The 13,820-nt window shown below is 46.5% G+C and overlaps 2 protein-coding genes and 2 long non-coding RNA genes across 4 annotated transcripts; 2 read left to right on the plus strand and 2 right to left on the minus strand.

Moving 5' to 3' along the window:
- Positions 1–443: 443 nt before the first annotated feature.
- Positions 444–2,974, plus strand: LOC132449549 (uncharacterized). The gene is made up of 2 exons (XR_009523603.1): positions 444–937; positions 2,366–2,974. It is a non-coding gene; the product is annotated as an uncharacterized LOC132449549 (long non-coding RNA).
- LOC132449548 (transmembrane protein 179-like) lies at positions 1,462–6,240 on the minus strand. The gene is made up of 4 exons (XM_060041237.1): positions 5,732–6,240; positions 4,121–4,252; positions 3,581–3,659; positions 1,462–2,558 (listed from the first exon to the last, which is right to left on the minus strand). The coding sequence occupies exons 1-4, from the start codon at positions 6,049–6,051 to the stop codon at positions 2,421–2,423; spliced, it is 669 nt and encodes a 222-aa protein (XP_059897220.1). The 5' UTR covers positions 6,052–6,240; the 3' UTR covers positions 1,462–2,420.
- Positions 6,241–6,637: 397 nt separating this feature from the next.
- Positions 6,638–11,031, plus strand: LOC132449547 (photoreceptor outer segment membrane glycoprotein 2-like). The gene is made up of 5 exons (XM_060041236.1): positions 6,638–6,788; positions 7,387–8,134; positions 8,191–8,868; positions 9,204–9,450; positions 9,865–11,031. The coding sequence occupies exons 3-5, from the start codon at positions 8,288–8,290 to the stop codon at positions 10,147–10,149; spliced, it is 1,113 nt and encodes a 370-aa protein (XP_059897219.1). The 5' UTR covers positions 6,638–6,788; positions 7,387–8,134; positions 8,191–8,287; the 3' UTR covers positions 10,150–11,031.
- Positions 11,032–12,735: 1,704 nt separating this feature from the next.
- Positions 12,736–13,762, minus strand: LOC132449493 (uncharacterized). Its single transcript, XR_009523591.1, has 2 exons — positions 13,273–13,762; positions 12,736–13,014 (listed from the first exon to the last, which is right to left on the minus strand). It is a non-coding gene; the product is annotated as an uncharacterized LOC132449493 (long non-coding RNA).
- Positions 13,763–13,820: the final 58 nt, after the last annotated feature.

Below are 13,820 nucleotides of genomic sequence, written 5' to 3' on the forward strand. Positions count from 1 at the left end.
TTCTTTCAGTTCCAGTGTCTATGGATTAAGGCTTTTGCACTTTTCACTGCAGGCCTACTTATTAAATAGGCTATATTGGTAAAATACAGTATATTATAATTATTGTACATATACTATTGTTAATACTGATACTTTACGTCAATTGTAATTGTACTGAATAATTTCTACTTCATTATATCGTGAGACTATTTCTTTTTAAATTAGTACCTGCCTCTCATATCATTTTAATGAATGTGCCAAGCAGAAATGTAATCCAGTAGGAGCTGTAGCAGGTAGTTTACATGACCAGACAACCTAATTTGGGCCTCATCCTGCAATTTCTGGCATGACCCTTCAGCATTCCTTCAGTGCTACCAAGGTTCCCGAGGCCGCATGACACAATCTCTTTCTGTTCCTCAAATAATGCTGGGTATTCAGTGTGACAGAAGCGCTTTGAGACAAATGAATGACTGTTTGGTCAGACAGTGTTCAGGGTGGAGAAGTGCGTAGTGTGAAGGGGTACAGATGGAGTCAAGCACCAAGGTGGAACCCTAAGTGTGTTGCCTTTCAGAGCGCTAAGGGTGCAGTAATGGCAAGCATATCCCAGAGCAATGTTATTTCCGGTCAGAACGAGAAATTAGTAGGTACTGTATCACAGTCTTGTTGGAACAGAAGGAGAGGTTGGAATGTAATCTTGTGGACGATAGACTATCAGAAGGCAGAAACAGAGTAAACATTGACAAATCAAATCGAATCAGTGAGTATGATCCTATCAACTGCTAGATTCACTGGGGGTTGCTGCAGGCACTATGGAGATTTTTTCCTGGTGAGGCATGTGTCCCCACCCAGCTCCCATAAGACGTGACATCTGGAAAGGGGAACAATTAAAAAAAAACCTTGTGATTCAGACATGCTGTCATCTAGACATCTTTAGAAGAACCAGTAGCTCAACAACCTGGTGAGTGGGCTGAAAAGCTGTGGAATGATGGCTCTTCTTTGTTGTTTGTCATGTCAATATGAATTATTACTTGATTAAATCACTTGATAATTAAACCATCATTGTGGAGATGAATGAACTGTGATCAAACTGTCCACTGGAGACTATTTATATAGATAATTCTGATCTTAGGTCATATTGATGTAGTTAAAACTTTAAAGATCCTTTATCTTGTGATTCTAGTTCTAATCTTGCATGGCGACTATTTACTATTTTCTTTTTCTCTCCTTCCCTCTCTTCCTGTTTATCTCATTCTCCGATATGCGGCCCCTGTAATTACAAAAGAGGGCCACTAAGAACGTCAAAATAAAAAAAAAACATATTTTAGGTGTTCCGTTGATGTTTTTTATTTGTTTACTTTGTCTTCTAGGTGTAGTTTTGTTTAAGTTAAAATATGATATTCATTCATTTTAAGAGTCACAATGTCACAACCTGAGATTTAAGGATCTTGTTTATACTCATGAAGAAATTGTGAGACCCTCCTCTGTAGTTGTATTACCTTTATTCAGAAAAAATTTATACAGACCGTTAAATAATACAGATAGGCCTACTAAATAATAGAGGAATTAGCCTCATTCTTTGAAATGATGCTAAACAGAACTCGGCTAACCTCCGAGCAACACATGCATTCTCAACCAGCAGGTGGTGCTGTGGGACTGAAACATCCTCTACCATGGGTTGGACGGTACAGCTATTAAAGGCCTAACAGTTACATAAGTCGTAAACTATTCTATACAATAGTTATACAATCACTTAGAGTAGAACTATATCATTCCTAAAATGGAATAGTAACTATAGAAACAATAACTATACTATAGTATGATGAATAGTAGTAACTATAGCAGGAATCTTTCTATAACAGACACAGTTTGGCACAGTTGATCAGTGAGTTGTGGTCAAACAGCCCTGAATATAAAGAGCCATTATAGTAGGCCCTTGCAGTTATTAAACAGTACAGTTAGGATAGGATGTGATGTCATCTTAAAGTGTATTTTGTATTCAGTGTGTGTGTGTGTGTGTGTGTGTGCGCACACGCATGCATGCGTATGTGTGTGTATAATGTATACACGTATGTACATACTTATGTACGCATGTGTGTATGAATGTATGTATGTATGTATGTATGTATGTATGTATGCTTGCATGTGAATGTGTGAGTGATTATCTATTTATGTATCTAGGTGTAGATAGGTGGGGATAAACACGTGTATTTGAGTGTGTGTGTGTGTGTGTGTGTGTGTGTGTGTGTGTGTGTGTGTGTGTGTGTGTGTGTGTGTGTGTGTGTGTGTGTGTGTGTGTTTTTGGAAGCAGGTCTGTGTGTTTATTACCGTTTGTGTTTGTAGGTAATAATGTGTGCGTGCGTGTGTGTATGCATGTGTGTATATTTAGGTATGTATGTATATATGTGTGTGTGTGTGTGGTGGGGGCCCTCTTCCTCGGGCCCTCAGAGGCTGAGGAGCGGCTCCTTCTCCTGCACCAGGAGGAGCCCCAGCTTCTCCCCCCGGCGGGGGCCCCAGGAGACCCGGAGGAGCTCCAGGAGAACCAGGACCAGCCAGGACAACCAGGAGCACCACAGACCCACCTGGGAGGGGACACGCACGTCAGGGACCCCGTAGTCTCACCGATCAGCCAGCCCGAAACCTCCTGACCGCCACAAACCACTGCTCCAAACACCCCCAACCTCAACCTCCAGACACCCCACAGCCCAAAACCTCCAGGCACCTCCCAGCCCAAAACCTCAAGGCACCTCCCAGCCCAAAACCTCAAGGCACCTCACAGCCCAAAACCTCAAGGCACCTCCCAGCCCAAAACCTCCAGGCACCCCCCAGCCCAAAACCTCAAGACACCCCCCAGCCCAAAACCTCAAGACACCTCCCAGCCCAAAACCTCCAGACCCAACAGACCCAACATTTAACAGAAAACATATACAAAATGTTTGAGAAAGTACAGCCTAATAAAGCGAAATTTTTTTGACATGCTACGTACGATGCCGTTTTAGCCTGGCTCTGCCCGCCTAAGTACTTCCGCTCAATTTTAATTTCCCTTCAGTACTAGGTCTGGGTGGTATGTTAGTGGGTTTTCTCAGTCTACATTTTCTGCGTCCAATCAGCGAACAGAGGGAGCGGATGAGATATATGACGTTAAAGCCAGCTCTCGTTGACGGACATCTTCCCGCACGGTGTTTGGTTTGTTTACAGCCTGCGCGCCACGTGATTCCTAGCCAAACGTTACCGATTGGTTATGGCATATCCAGAGTGGCACTGGGCAGATCGAAGAGTTTTAAACTTCATCAGACACCCCCATTCAAGTGAGTTAACGTTTGTCAATTGAGTGGGTCCACACTCTCTGTACAAATGAAATGAAGTACGAGATTCTGATAGGACCAGGCTAATGCCGTTTGTGGTACCAGCTGTAAATAGCTGTTCCTAAACCATAATTGCATCTCAAAAACTCTTACTAAGAGGAAATGAAGGTGAAGAGTAGACCCATTCCCGATACAGCCATAGTGTGCTTGTGGAGCTTTACAAGGTAACCCGGAACCAAACACAAGTCTTCTATTCAATAGAGACATGATTCAAATGAAGGATGGTTGCTGATGTTTACCTGAGCGATGGCAAACTGGTCGTAGAAAGAGGAGTTATCCAGACCCAGCTCTAGGTCCGTCTGTTGGAGCTCTTCACAACTACACACACACATGCACCCGCACAGGAACACACACAAACACGCACGCACACACACACACACACACACACAGACAGAAATATGCACGCACACACACACACACACACACACACACACACACACACACACACACACACACACACACACACACACACACACACACACACACACACACACACACACAACAATATAGGAAAGTAAGTAACAGACAGTAAAACTAAAATAAACTTTATAAAAACCGTACATATCCTATGTTTGACCACCAGTTCATTAGCCATTTATAGCCAATTCTGTTACGGTAGTGACAGCCATCCAGCCAACCGTCCAGCGCACCAGTCGGTACAGTCCACTGGGCAGGATGGTGGGCTGAGATACCCATCATACACAGCAGGCTTTCCACTGATCATACTGACGGCCATGCCTCGGGAGGGGCTCCTGAGGGGCTGGGCGGGGGGCCGGTACCTGAGGGGCCGGTGGGCCCGCAGCGCCGTGCACCAGCTGCTGAAGCCCAGCGTGCTGAGGGTCCCGGCCACAAAAAGCAGGCAGAGCAGGGCGGAGCTGGCCAGCAGGCTGAGCAGCACACGCACCCGGTTACTACAGGAGAGAGGACACAGGGCCAGGGCCCACCGGGAGAACTTCAGAACACTGTGAGAATACAGCAAGAACTACAGGCAACTGTTAATACAGCAAGAACTACAGGCAACTGTTAATACAGCAAGAAATAGGCCTACAGGAGACCGTTAATACAGCAAGAACTACAGGCAACCGTTAATACAGTAAGAACTACAGGAGACCGTTAATACAGCAAGAACTACAGGAGACCGTTAATACAGCAAGAACTACAGGAGACCGTTAATACAGCAAGAACTACAGGAGACCGTTAACACAGCAAGAACTACAGGAGACCGTTAATACAGCAAGGCAAGGACTTCAGAAAACAGGTTTTAAATACAGTTAGAATACATCAAGACTCCAGATATCAGTTGAATCAAGCAAGAATTGCAAAGTGAAATTACCTCCAAAGTAACTACAAATCCCATCTATTATTGCCTGATCTCTTTATTCTACAATTTCTTAAATACTGAAATAAACCTCCCATAACCCACATACAAAAAAAATCGGTCTATCTACATGTCTCTCTTTCTTCATTTAATTCATATTGATGCTTATATTTGTATCTTTATTTCATTTTTTCTCACACGAGACGTCATAAATTTGTCACTGAACTGATGATGTACATCTTGACTGACAGACGACGCTGAAGTTGGCATCCGATTCGCAGCATCCGATTCGGCAGCTGGTCCACTTTAAATCGGTCCTGATTGAAAACCACTACACCTAGACTCTTCAAATCTGGACTAAATTTTCACAGTGAGGCTATACATTATATAAAACATAGTTACAGATTTGTGAAACCTTTTTTCTATTTGTGAAAATGCAATACAGGCTCATTTTAACGCTTTTTAGGGGTCCAGACTGCATTAGAACGGGTCCTGATTGAAAACCACTACACCTAGACTCTTCAAATCTGGACTAAATGATCACAGTGAGGCTATACATTATGTAAAACATAGTTTCAGATTTGTGAAATCTTTACCCTATTTGTGAAAATGCAATAAAGGCACATTTTAATGCTTTTTAGGGGTCCAGACCGCATTAGAACTGATCCTGATTAAAAACCACTACACCTAGACTCTTCAAATCTGGACTAAATTATCACAGTGAGGCTATACATTATGTAAAACATATTTTCAGATTTGTGAAACCTTTACCCTATTTGTGAAAATGCAATACAGGCTCATTTAGGGGTCCAGACCGCATTGCATTTTCACAAATAGGGTAAAGGTTTCAAAAATCTGAAACTATGTTTTACATAATGTATAGCCTCACTGTGATAATGTAGTCCAGATTTGAAGAGTATAGGTGTAGTGGTTTTCAATCAGGACCGATTTGAAGATTCTAAGTGGTTTTCAAGCCGAATCGGATGCTGCGAATCGGATGCCAACTTCAGCGTCGTGACTGACGAACAGGCATGTTTGCCAGTGAAGTTATGCATGACAGAACATCTCTCACTCGTCGTGTCCCTTGCAGAGATAGTAGAAGGTCCGCCAAGCCTGCACCGCGGACACGATGAGGGATGCGATGCCCACGAAAGTGACGAAGCGGCAGGAGGACTCGGGAGCCCACTCCTCCACCACAAATCTCTCCTTTCCTCCTCCTCCTCCTCCTCCTCCGGTCGCGTTCTCCTTGCGCCACCTCCCCTCCGTGAAAAGAAGACATCTCCCCTGGAAGTCGTCGCTGTTTTCCGACAGCGGCACAACCGAGATGAAGCCGAACAGAAACGCAAGGAAATACAGGATGCATTGGCCAAAAAGGAAATTATCCAGGGCCATGGCTCCCTCCAAACCTTGACTAAAAGACGCGCGGGTCGCACTGCGGCTGCGCACTGAGGGCTTCCACAAGAAGGCAAGGCAGAGGTCTGCGTGGTTCGTGGTTCCTCCAGTGTGATGAGGAGGTACCACCGGTGGGATGAGGAGGTAGCACCGGTGTGCAGGAACAGCGGGGCCAGGAAGGTGTTATAGGGCCCCTGGGACTTGTTGATTTAATGACCCAAACACAGACCACTTCCATGTGCCTCACTCTCAAAATGTACTGCTGATGATGAGTTGGAAGTCTTATCTTCAATTTATGGACACAAAAAATAAAAACGTAGGACGAAAGGTGTAGCCAAACTTCAATACGAGTTAATTAAAGTGAGTTAGCCTACAAAAAAATAGTATCAACTGAGAGAGAGAGAAATCGTATTTGTTTTATTTCCGTATCTTATTGTATATTTTGCTGTGCTTGGGCAATGCAAATGTACATTACCCCATGACAATACAGCCCTTAGAATTTAATAAAATAAAATAAAATGTAATTCAAGAGAGAAAGTAAGAGGTTCTAGTTGGGCAGCCAGTGGCAGTAGAAGACTCCAGATTAGTGGTTTGGGGTTTATCATTAAGCTAAACAGATTACAGCCGGGGTGGAGAGCTGCAGCTAAATGTCTCTCTTAAGTTTTAACAAGACACGCTCGTCGGAGGAGTACGGACCACCAGGAGGAGATGGCAGCGTGAGGAGACGCGCCACGCAGGTATAGCCTTCTACCATAGCCCCTAGCCCCAATTCCTCTGCCCTACACCCCAACCCGCTACCCATGACCCCACCGTGACCCCACCCTGACCTGAACCACACCGCACAGGTGGAATAGAGTTTATCCTGGTAACCCTAACCTAACCCTATACCCTGAGGCTCAACCCTGACCTTACCCCATGACTCCCCTTACTCCCTCCCTACAGGGTTATATCTACCCCAACCCAAAACAACCTCACCCCTAACCCGGTCATGCAGAGGATATGATTCTTTGATCGATACAGAAACAACTACTATTTAGACATTAGTTAAGGTTAGGGGCATCTCATTAAAGGAACTATCAGGCAGGTGGCGGACGTGGGGTTCAAACCCGGTCCTTTTGGGCTGGGTGTCCAACACCCTGACCAGTGGATACTATCTTGCAAATAGTTCCTATTTTCAATTTTATTTATGTTTCCATACAACGTCCGACCTACAATAATCATTCCACGTATGAGTATGAGGTCGAGCACGTCTTCATCTTGTTTGCTGACGAGTGAGTCTGTTGGTTTTCCAATAAGTGATTTTGTTGGTTGTGTGTTGTTTGCCGATGCCTCCAGGTTAGCCTCTCTGCTGGAGGAAAGGAGGCAGGAGAGGTGCCAGGAATAACCCTTGGTGTCTAAGCTCCTTAAGGAGAAAGCAAGAGGCCCTACATCTTTAGCCGCTGCTGTAGCTCGCTATAGCTCCCTCTTGCCCCAGGATGAACTCCTGGTGGAGCAGGAGGAGCAGCCCTGAATGAGAGGACTCCAACACCGCAGCATAGCAACCGCACTGTAACATAGCAGCCGCACTGTAACATAGCAGCCGCACTGTAACATAGCAACCAAACTGCAACATAGCAACAACACTGCAAAATAGCAACCAGACTGTAACATAGCAACCGCACTGTAACATAGCAACCAGACTGTAACATAGCAATCGCACAGTGAAATAGCAACCATACTGTAACATAGCAACCAGACTGTAACATAGCAACCACACATTGAAATAGCAACCAGACTGTAACCTAGCAACCAGGCTGTAACATAGCAAACAAACTGTAACATAGCAACCACACCATAACACATCAACCACACTGTAACATAGCAACCAGACCATAACACATCAACCACACTGTAACATTGGAACTGCACTGTAACCTAGCAACCACACCATCCTTTAGCAACCATACATCAACATATCAACCACAAAACAGGAACTAATAAACACCATAGCAACCAAAAAACAACCACAAAACAACACTATGACAAATAAACCAAACTGTGACATAGCAACTGCACTGAAACATAGCAACCGATAAACTAAATTGCAACCACTCAACACCATAGCTACCACAAAACCACATAGCAACTATACAACATCAGGCAAACCACCATAACACCATAGCAACCACAGAACGACACCCGATTAACCCCAGAACAACATAGCAACAACACAACACCATAGCAACCACACAACATCATGGCCGTTGGCAAGGTGACCTTCACGAGGGAAGAGAGGGACCAGCTGGCCAAGGTGCTATGGATGCTGAACTGGATCTCCGTGGTGACGGGCGTCATCATCTTCAGCCTGGGCCTGTTCATCAAGGTGGAGATCCAGAAGCAAAGGGACGTGATGTCCGACCAGGACATCCTGTACGTGCCTCACATGCTCATCGCCACGGGCCTGGTCGCCTGCTGCATTAACTTCCTGGGCGGGAAGATCTGCTACGACTGCGTGGACGGGGCCAAGTTCACCCGCTGGAAGCTGGTGATGCTGCCCTACATCGTCTGCACCTTCTGCTTCACCTTCTGCGTGCTGGTGGGGGCGCTCCTGTGCTACAGCATGCGCAGCCAGCTGGAGGACTCCCTGCAGCTGGGCCTGCGCGGCGCAATGCGGTACTACAAGGACACCGACACACCTGGACGGTGCTACCTGAAGCGCACGCTGGACCTGCTCCAGATCCAGTTCGAGTGCTGCGGGAACGCCGGGTACAAGGACTGGTTCGCCGTCCAGTGGGTCAGTAATCGATACCTGGACATGACCAGCCCCCGCGTCCTGGAGTAAGTGTTGGGTTGGATGTGGACTGTACTGGGTGCCACTTGGTAGCAGTAGTCTAGAGTCGACCAGGTTCTACTGGACTTTACTGGGTTCTATTAGTACCAGTGGTATCAGTGGTGTTTCAAAGTGTTTGGGTTCCACTGGGTTGCTAGTGGTCGAGACTCTACTGGGTTCCACTACGGTTTTAGCAGCCTAGAATCTATTAGGTTTTATTCTACATAACTTAAACTGGGTATGAGTGGGGTGAGAGGGTCACTACTCGGTTTTAAAGGGTTTGCTGAATGACCCAATAGTACATAACATACACAGGGGTTGCTGTGTTTTGGCTTCATTGCAGTCGCTTGAGGAGCAACGTGGAGGGCAAGTACCTGATGGACGGCGTTCCCTTCAGCTGCTGTAACACCTTCTCGCCGCGGCCCTGCCTCCAGCACCAGCTCACCAACAACTCGGCCCACTTCAGCTACCGCCACCAGACGGACCGCCTCAACCTGTGGACGCGGGGCTGCAGACAGGTGCTGCTGGAGCACTACACTGGCATCCTGCAGTCCGCCGGCCTCATAGTCCTCCTCATATGGCTGTTTGAGGTACCAGGCTGTCTCTTTGACTCTTTATAGCTATACACCCGTCCATCCGTCTTTTTATGCAATTTCCTCCGGGATCAACGAAGTAATGTGTATCTGTATTAGAATTAATGTATTGCTATATTTATATAGGGGGCAAGATTGTTCTTTCTCTGAACCCCGATGGCCACTGTCCACGCTCAGGCATGCTTTGAGCAAGATGCCCTGACCCTACCTGTTCATTTATGACCCATTTCTATCGAGGAGCAGGTAGGGGTTCGGATGCATCTTGCACGAGGATGGCTCAGGGTATAACTGCTGACATTGAGGACTATATCTGGGGGTTGTATCTGAGGATTGTGTCACCATGTATCCCCTTGCCGGGAAAGTGCATGGAGGCCCTACCCCTCGTACAGCAGTGGGTTCTGTTCCCTACAGCTGCTGGTCCTGACGGGCGTGCGGTACCTTCAGACGGCCATGGAGAACCTGCTCCTCCTGGGGGATCTGGACTCAGAGTCTGACGGCTGGATCCTGGAGAACAGCCTGGCTGAGACGGCCCGCTGGAACCTCAACGTCATCAAGAACCTGGGCAAGTGCTACAACGTGGACGACGACGAGGACCCCAACATCAACGTCCCCAGGTCGAAGGAGAGCCAGGGGGAGCCCACGACGTCGGAGGTCACCGTGAGGAGGAAGGACCAGACTCGGCACCTCCCTCTCTGACCACATGTGTGCACGCGCTCATCACAAACAGCAGCATTACAACGATGCAAACGGTGCCCGTGAGTCAGGGGGACTCCCTGTCTCAAACACACCTTTGCGTGCACCATTACCTCACATCATGAGGTCTCTGGTTGAAACCGACTTGAACTCAAGTGCCCTTGAGCATCAAAGCCCACTGCGGTGCTCCTTCGCCTGGCGAAGTGAAGAACTACAGTATGGCCGACGGCTAGACCCCAGGAAGAGCAGAGGGTGTCCAGGTGCTGTTGGTAGCATCAGAGCCAAGGGGGCGTGGCCTCAGACACCGTGACCACATGACCACAAGACCGTTGACATCAGGTTGTATGGTGATCGTATGGTTCGACAGGAGGGCCTCGGAAAACAACCTTGTTAGTGTTTTGTGTCATGTCTCTTTCATTAAGATCCACACTGAACTGAGCTGGGATCTTCTGCCGTTTATATTTGTAGGTGGAGATTAAGAACATATTCTCTGGGTTCTATTTTCAGAGATCAGGGCGCCAGCCGCCTCCTCTTCTCTGTTCGCCTTCTGTCTGGTCTGTCTTGTGCCTCTGCCCACAACAAGATGCCAAGGGCTTCCTTAATAAAAAACACTCGTAAAACTGCTTGGACTGGCTGTGTAAGGGGTCTATAATGGTTCATACTGGGTCTGTACCAATTTGTACTGGCTCTGTAGTGGTTTGTACTGGGTCTGTCCTGGTTTATACTGGCTCTGTTGTGGTTTGTACTGGGTCTCTACTTATCTGTAATTGGTCCTAATATGATGTTTTAACATGGCAACATAAACACAGAAGAGATGATGAATAGCTCCCACTGCAGCACCGACGTAGACTCAGCTTAGGTCCTTAAGAATACATAAAGCCTCCAAACGTCTCCATTGTCTCAGGTTCTATTCTGACTGGAAGCCTCTGTCTCCCTCTAGTGGCAGCGAGAGTTACTGGAGAGCTTGTAGCGGCAGAGTCTGGGGATGAGAGAGAGGGGGGCATTAACACACACCTCACACACCACTTCTCCTCTTCTCTCTGCCTAAGGCTGTTGTCATAGTTACCATCACGTGGTTTTCTATGTCCTAGTTTACCCCTCATCCTTAACTCCCCCCACCCCTTTTTTGAGTTGAAAGCCTAGCGTTAACCACAAAGCATAGCGTTACGGAGCTGTTTTAAAAACATAAAACAGTTACGTAACAAACATATACCCCGCCTCCTATACAGACTGCAGCCAACCAGGATGGATAGGAAACAGCCAATCGGAACCCTTCCCGTCAGTTATTAATATGTGATCTATACAATTATACACACAAACACAGACACACAGACACACACACACACACACACACACACACACACACACACACACACACACACACACACACACCACACACACACACACACACACAGAGCATTGGCGTGGCTGAGCAGAAAAATCCTGTTCAAGGACAGAAGGCCTCCATTTATACAGCAAGGAGACACTAACCTCTATTTCTCTCTCTCTCTCTCTCTCTCTCTCTCTCTCTCTCTCTCTCTCTCTCTCTCTCTCTCTCTCCCTCTCCCTCTCTCTCTCTCTCTCTCTCTCTCTCTCTCTCTCTCTCTCTCTCTCTCTCTCTCTCGTCTCTCTGTCTCTCTCTCTCTCTCTCTCTCTCTCTCTCTCCATCTGTTTCTGGCAGTCTCTCGCTCTTTTTCTCCATCTGTCTATGTTTCTGTTTTTCTCCGGTTCTCAATGTAATCCAACTATATTTATTGGCATATGAGAGCATATAACAATGTAACATAAACGATGGGGACAGCATAGAGCCTCCTGTTTGCAATAGCACAATCTAGTGTCATTATAATCATCATCCCCTTCATCAATTTATCGTCATCGTCAGCATCATCACCCAGCACTGCCACCTTCAACATGATCATACTCACCACCACCATCATCGTCTTCCTCACCACCACCAGGGGGTGACCAGCTGGGGATGGACTGTCAGGTCAAATCATCTTCATGCCTCTGTCACCATAGCAACACAATAGGCAGCGCCACTGGAATGCTTGGTAAACACATCAGCTAAACAGTGTTTTGTGCATGTGTGCATGTCACACTCTCTCTTCTCCCTGTCACTCCCCCCCCCCCCCCCCCCCCCCCCCCCCACACCTCGCTATATCTCTCACCTCTCTCTCATTTCCAATTCAAATTTAGAGGAGCGTTTTCGGCATTTCAAGTATTTATTTACAAGTAAATAAATAAATAAGTGGAAAATTGTTCACTATATAGAGGAACAATTAATTCATTTAAATTAATAAATGTATACATTGTTGAATATAGAATGTATATTATATATAAATAATGTATAGTAAAAAATAATTGCTAGTGGAAATGGTCAGGATATGATAGTTAATCCCTCTCCCGCTATCTCTCTCTCTCTCTCTCTCTCTCTCTCTCTCTCTCTCTGTCTCCCTTTCTCTCTTTCTCCCCCCCTCCCTTTCCTTTCTCTCTCTCTCTCTCACTCTCTCTCTCTCTCTCTCTCTCTCTCTCTCTCTCTCTCTGTCTCCTGTGAACAGTTACGTAATCAGGTGCATGACACAGCCAACCACACCCACACACACACACACACACACACACACACACACACACACACACACACACACACACACACACACACACACACACACACACACACATTCACATGCAAGACAACACGCACGCAGGCACACACAAACACATAAACAAAAAACACACAACAAATAAGTATACTGAATGGTACCTTGGGTAATCTTGGTACCCCTGTAACCTCTGTGACTGGGTCTGCCTCCTTCATCTGATTGGCTGCAAGGTCACAATGGCTCTTGGAGAAAACAGGTTCACTGCATCCTGTGGTTATGTAGAACCGTAGGTCAAAGGTCATTACAACGTGCATTTCACAGCAGAAGTGATGACCTTGTCGTCATGGAGACCAGGGAATGGCTCTGTTCCAAATATGCTAACGATGCTGAGGACATTCAGAACAATCACACACACACACACACTCATACATACTCACATGAGCACAAAAACACACATACACACGCACATGCTCATCACTTACATAGACACACACAAACGCACACACATACAAAGTCAGCTTCTTACATTTCTTGCTGACACTCACCTCCTCTATCCTCCTTTCTTCACCTCTCCTACTCTGCTCTCTCATCTCCTTCCATCTTGTCTCCCTCATCTCCCTCCTACGTATCCTCTCTGCCTTCCGACCTCTCCTTCCCTCCTGTCCCCTCTCTGTTTCTCCTCCTTCCATTCCTCTATCCACTCCTCCTCGGTTAAATAACATGATTCACATTTTTTTTGTTGTTTCAGGTTTTATTCATGTCAAATCTACCTTTTACTTTACGCCCCTCCTATTTCCTATTGCTGTTAGCCACGCCCGTTTACAACAACCTCAGCAACCAGTGTGCGTGACTCTTTAATCTCAGCCCTTCCTGTGTTAAGGTCCACCATTCCCGACCGTTTAAGCTCTGCACCTTCTACCTGGCCAATCCCACTCTTCCTGTTTGGTTGAGCCCTCCCCGGACGCTCCAGACAGCAGAGGGTATCGACGATCACAGTGTCCCCTGGCTCAGTGCCACTAATCTCTATGCTAGCTAGCATTGTTAGCATGGGATTTTATATTCACCTAGCGGCCA

Source organism: Gadus macrocephalus, chromosome 21, assembly GCF_031168955.1.
Source record: "Gadus macrocephalus chromosome 21, ASM3116895v1".
NCBI classification, from domain to species: Eukaryota; Metazoa; Chordata; class Actinopteri; order Gadiformes; family Gadidae; genus Gadus; species Gadus macrocephalus.